Raw genomic sequence first — 6,272 nt, 5'->3', positions numbered from 1 at the left:
AGGTGCAGAAAGAGGTGAGTGCTGCCCTGGCAGCAAGTGCCTCCCTCAGCTGTGAAGTAGCACAGGATCCAACTGGAGTAAAATGGTTCAAGGATGGAAGACTGCTTGCCTCCTCCAGAAAGTTCAGAATGGAATCTGTGGGCAAAACACGGCGTCTGGTTGTGGAGCAGCTGGAGAAGAAAGATGCTGGAGAATACATCTGCGAGGCTGCTGGCCAGAAGATGACCTTCGAGCTGGAAACAACTGGTGAGCATTCAGAAATTCTCAGCCAGGATTTTGTAGCCTTGTTGTGAACTGGGTTTTAGGGTGAAATCTCAGTTTTCTTTGCACCTGACAGTGTGAGAATTTGCTCTGGCCCTTTGTGTACCTCCCCGGTGCTCAGCTGTTCCTTCCCTTACTTGGGGATAACATCATTTATTCAAGGTGATGTCCAAATGGGCTTGTTAACAGTCCTCTGCAGTGCTTTAAGCTGTCATATGTCAGCAAGAATTTATGCAAGTTCTGTAGCCATTCCTACATGTTGAAAACACTGCACTGTGCTTAAGCTTCAGCATATGTTCCAGTAAGTACAGTTCCATTAATTCTAGGGAATTGGGTGAATTAAGCATAGATCTGAAGGCTCCCTTTGCTGAGTGCAGAGATGGAAGGACTAATGTAGATTTGACTTGATATTTTCCCTTTTTAGGATGGGAAGGAGCTCTGTCAAAGTAAAAGAAGTGGGCATAACTTCCCAGGGAAATAAGAGAAGTCTCATTATTCACAGGTGGTGAACTCTCATTTTCTCTCTCAGTCTGCAACCAGGTTGAGTTGCTGTTTCAGTACAGGCTGTTTTATGCAGGAACTCTTCTCCTGAGGTTAATCCAAGTTGTATCCAGGCCCTTCAGAAGGAAAGGGAAATAGCAGCACAGAAATATGGTCTGATTCTGACATAAATAAATGCAGACCTGGAGAGTTAAAAGGGATTGTGTGATGTTCAAAGGATTTTGAAGCAAAGATGTCCCCTAGGTAAGATTTGTGGCTGACATTCCCCATGCATTGTGGGCACACAAGCTAAGGAGAGACTAGTGATGAGCATGCAGAGAAGCCAATGATTCAGACAGGTTTGTAGTGACACGACACTGTAGAGTTCTGTCTATTTCTCCTTGGCATAGTTTGGAAAATAAAGATGAGGTGATGGTGGTAACCAATATGGCTTCCTCAAGGTCAAGCCATGCCTGACGAACTTGGTGGCCTTTCATGATGGAGTAACAGCATCAGTGGATAATGGGAGAGCAACTGACATCATCTACATGGACCTGTGCAGAGCATTTGATCCCGTCCTGCATGCCATCCTGGTCACCAAACTGGAGAAAAATGGTTTTGATGGATGGACCAGTTGCAGGATAGGGAACTGTCTGGATGGTCACACTCAGAGAGCTGCAGTCAATAGCTCAGTGTCCAGGTGGAGGGTGGTGTTGGGACCAGTGTTATTTAACATTTTTGTAGGCAACATGGACAGTGGAATCAAATGCAGCCTCAGCAAGTTTGCAGATTACACCAAGCTGAGCGGTGCTGTTGATGTGCTAGAGGGAAGGGATGCTACCCAGAGGGACCTGGACAGGCTGGAGAGGTGGGCCCTTGGCAGCCTCATGAACTTGAGTGTGGCCAAGTACAAGGCCCTGCACCTGGGTCAGGGCAATCCCAAGCACAGGCACAGGCTTAGAGGAGAATGATTTGAGAGAAGCCTTGACCCTGAGGAGAAGAGTTGGTCTGGAGTTGGTCCCTGCCTATAGCAGGGGGACTGGAACTAAATGACCTTAAAGATTCAGTCAGTTCTATTGTTTTTCTACCCTTAATTTTGCTTGAAAGGTTTTAGAATAAATGAGATTCTGGTTTCCATGAAAACTGTTTGCAGGGAGCTCCATTGTAGCTAGTAAGTCTATCTTTAAGTTCACGGGCAATAATGCATTGACTGAGTTGAAAAGGGAAATGACTCAGGAATGGATGATGGTTTAGAATAAAACATAATCCTACTTATTTTCTATGCAAATATGTGTAAGGAAAAGATGCTGCACTCAGTTCTGGAAATACCCTGACAAATATATCTCTAGTGTTTCACAGCTGGAGATATCAAGATTGTTAAACCACTGGAAGATGTGGAAGTGAATGAATATGGGAGTGCATCTTTTGTCTGTGAGATTTCACACGATGAGGTTCAGAGCCAGTGGTACAAAGATGACAACAAGCTGAAGGCTGATGACAACATCAGAATGCGACAAGATGGTAGGGTGTAAGAGGGGGATCTTTCTCCTGAGTGGGGGGTGGGTTGGAGATCAAGCATATAAGACATCTGAAATGAAGTGAAGAAGGTTCAGAAGGGAGTTCCCCTTTTGTTTGGGGACTGAGGTTAGGGTGGAACAAGTGACATGGACCAGCTAACATCATTTGCAAGAATGTCAAAAAAGTTGAACGCCACCAGGACCTTTCACAGAAATAAAAACTCCTACCTACCTACCTTTCTGCCCACAAAATATCCAGCTTGTCTTTTGGGTTTTACTTTTGCTAAGTAGAACAGATTATTTTCTTACGAGGTTGATTTTCTACTTTTAAACTTCAGATTTGTGTTTGAACCTTGAGGGATAAAAAACATAGCTTGACTTTTTCTTCATTTTCTCTGTCTGTTTGAAAAGAGCACAGGTTTTTTTTTGTTTTTTTTTTTTAAATATATACAATGTTAGGGTATATATATGATGTTAAGTGTGATAAAGAAAAGGGAGACATTTGAGTTAGCACACTACTCAAGAGTTCAGTCCCCAGCTTTGCCACTGTTACCATTATAAGGGGAAGAACATCCTGGAAAATGAATTTATCCTAAGTAGAGTCATTACATTTGAGCTACAGAGACCTTTACTAGGAGAAAACTTGTTGTTCAGAGCTATGTTGCTGTATTTAACCAAAGTAATTATCAATGTCTGTGTTTCATTGAACCTGTATTCCATTTTGTAATGCAAGGAGTTTGATATTGGGATGGGAAGGTCATGGTTTGATTTGGATGTTGGACTGGGAATCAGAAGATCTGGGCACTCTTCAGGTTGTCAGTCTTATTGTCTGACTTCTTAACAACATTCCTTTCTTTATAATATTATTTAATGATGTTTTAAGGCATTTTGAGCTGATAGGTGTAGTATTCATGTGCAGTAATGCTGATGTGAGTAAGTAGGGTGATAATGTAAGGGTTTTTTACATTCCTTCTACATCTCTGCTTTCTCTTGTTCCATCCTTCTTAAAGAGCAATCCATTAATCTAGTAAAGGAGCTGTGTGATGACTATGTGACTGAGCCTGAAAAAGCCAAGTTTGAATGCGAGATATCCATTCCATCTGTGAAACCTCCCAAGTGGTATCTACGTGGGGAAGTCTTACAGGCTGGCAGAAACTTGATTATGCAGCAAGAAGGCACCATCCACCAGCTTGCCATAGCGAAAACCACCACTGATATGACAAGCACCATTCAGTTCTCAATTGGCAAATCAAAATCCACAGCCAATCTGCTTGTCAGAGGTAACATATCCAGGCTTGGTTTACATCATGAAGATGAAGAATTAATTAACGTACAGTCTTCCTTCACTGGGGTCTTTGAAATATTTTGTGTGTGTCTGGAGGGTCTGCTCCATTTCCAGTTCAAATGGAATTTGAACAGCTGCATCTCAGTAAAAGATCTGTTTGAATAGTTGTGATGTGCTTACTATTCAGATCTACAGAGCTGAGGTTTTGTCCTTGGCTATACCAAAGAAGTCAGATCAGGTGAAATTAATTGTATTTCTGAACTAGACAAGGTTAAGTTTGGTAGCACCTAAATTTGATGCAGTTTGTCATTGATTTCACCTGAAAGAAACTTCCAGGCTTTTTATCTGCTGTTGTCCCCAGCGTAAGAGTCTCCATTCACATCCTAAAGTACTTGTTATATTTTCAACTCACTCTTATTTGAATAAAAGCCTCAACTGGGAGCAATTTAATAAGCACAGAACAAGAGCTGGACCTTGCATTTGGTAGATAATATACAGTATTACTTTATTGAAATGTAGTCAATGGCATTCCCTATAGACAATCATTTGTTTTATCTTTGGAGTGGTTCAAAAAACCATTGTGAACATGACATTAATTGGAATGGAATACACGCAAGAGACTTTCCTCTTCTTCCAATTGTCCTCATCCTTTCTTCTCTTCCACCCCTGCTTTGCAGATTACCATATAGAAATCACCAGGAAGTTGGAGGACAAGAGAGCTTTGGAACATCATTCTGTCATCCTGTCCTGTGACTTCAGGCCTTCTCCAAAGGTTGTGAAATGGTTCAAGGGCCACACACTCATCAAGCCCTCTGAGAAGTACAAGATCAAGAGGGATAAGCATTCAGCAGAGCTCCAGATTCTGAAGCTGAAGCCCGATGATGCTGATGTGTACAAGTGCAAGGCAGGAATTGCAGAGACTGAGGCCACGCTGACAGCTGAAGGTATGAGCAGGGAGGGTGGCCTCTTCCATGTCCTATTTCACCTCAGATTTCTCTTCTTGGGGTTGATTTCTGCCGTTCTCTCCTGCTAACTTTATAAATGTATAGTCTTCACTGAGAAGATTACACAAAGATCATCTAGTCCAACCATTCTACCACATCCCAGTATGCTTTATAGTAACAGTGGTAACAGTTCACCTTGTTTCCCCACAGCCTGCAATGTAGAAGTAACGAAGCACCTGCAGGATGTGGAAATTGAAGAAGAGAGCTCTGCTGTCTTCTCCTGCGAGCTGTCCCATAATGACGAGGACGTGGAATGGTTCCTGAATGGCAACCTCCTTTACACCAACAATTGCAATGACATCAAGAACGTTGGCAATTGCTGCACACTGACAATGAAGCAGGTTAAGCCTGAGGATGCTGGCACAGTGACAGTGAAGTCAGACAAGGTGTCAGAAAGCGCACCTGAAGGTGATAGGTGGGTCTGATCACACCCCTCCTGGATGTAAGAGATGCTAAGGAGCTCCAGTTCATTCTGTTGTGCAGCAATCCTGCTTCTAAAGCTCACCTCTCTGGGGCTCAGATAGTCACCAAAGTCATGAGGGGCTTTCTTCCAGTGATTTATGGAATTAAGGATTTATGACTGCAGGGAGAGATCATTCAGTGTGTGTTTTGCCTCTGGGATGACTAATGACCAGGCTGTGAGCAACCTGATCTAGCTGTGAATGTCCCTTTTTATTGCAGGGGAGCTGGGCTAGATAGCCTTTAAGGGTCTCTTCCAATTCTAAGGGTACTGTGATTCTAATCTGCTCTCCCCAGCAATTAAGCTCTTTTGCTCTATGCGCTCAGAGTTTGAAGGATTTCCTCTTTCTCCTTTCTTTTGCATTTGGTGGAAGTTTTTTCCCCAGTATAAACATCTGATGTGTGAAATAGAAGATAGATAAAAGGAGTCAATAAAACAGGAAAATCAGAAGTGTTCAGCAGCTTATCCTCTTAATCCTGTGGCCTGCTGTATGAGCTCTGCTCCATGTGAGGGCAATGCCAGCTCTCCAGCTTTAGAAGAGCTGCATCCCAATTACTTCATATGATATTAGTCCCACCCACGGCAATGCAGGCTGTCCCTCCTGTTCCCTGTATTCTCCTACTGATTAGTTCAGAATTCCATAAAGTGCATTCAGTCAACAGACATGAAACCGCTTTAGGTTCTATATTGGTGTTGTCAGTGCTGGTAAAGATTTATTTATCCCTCTTTAAAAATCTGAAAGCAACTGGAAATGTCTCAACTTCTGTATCACATTGTTCTGTTTTGCCTTTTTAATTGCAGAGAAGCCTGCTGTCTTCATGAAGTCCTTGGATGATGTTTTTGTTGAGGAGCGGGGTGTGATTAAATTGGAATGTGAAGTCTCTAAAGAGAAGGTCAAACCAGTGTGGAAGAAGGACGGTGTTGTGCTCCCTTCTGGCAACAAGTATGAGCTGGTACAGTCTGGGAAGACCTTATGTCCCCTTATCCATGACTTCAAGAAGTCAGATGCAGGTTTCTATACCTGTGATATTGGCACTGATATTGCCAAATCAAAGGTCGGCATTCAGGGTAAGTACTGTGGAAAGTAAAGGAGTGCTGAAAGCACATTCAGTGTGGTCACTATGTCTTACACCTATTCCCGCACGAGCCTTAATAGTTTCTACAATAGAAGTGTATTACTGCAATTTAGCACAGTGATGTCTGGAAAATTCCCATTGCTTTTGATGTAAATGTATCTCATTTTGCCATGAAAATCACCAAACACA

The 6,272-nt window shown here is 42.7% G+C and overlaps 1 protein-coding gene across 1 annotated transcript; it reads left to right on the top strand.

Annotated features, from left to right (window-relative positions):
• The first annotated feature begins 3,662 nt into the window (after positions 1 to 3,662).
• On the top strand, positions 3,663 to 4,972 carry LOC146753099 (obscurin-like). The gene is made up of 3 exons (XM_085531090.1): positions 3,663 to 3,687; positions 4,221 to 4,487; positions 4,698 to 4,972. Exons 1-3 carry the CDS (start codon positions 3,663 to 3,665, stop codon positions 4,970 to 4,972), a joined length of 567 nt encoding a protein of 188 aa, XP_085387216.1.
• Positions 4,973 to 6,272: the final 1,300 nt, after the last annotated feature.

The sequence above is a fragment of the Coturnix japonica genome, unplaced genomic scaffold (genome assembly GCF_054131305.1).
Source record: "Coturnix japonica strain WE unplaced genomic scaffold, WE-NBRP24 Scf040, whole genome shotgun sequence".
NCBI classification, from domain to species: domain Eukaryota; kingdom Metazoa; phylum Chordata; class Aves; order Galliformes; family Phasianidae; genus Coturnix; species Coturnix japonica.
This window is presented reverse-complemented; position numbering and strand designations above follow the sequence as displayed.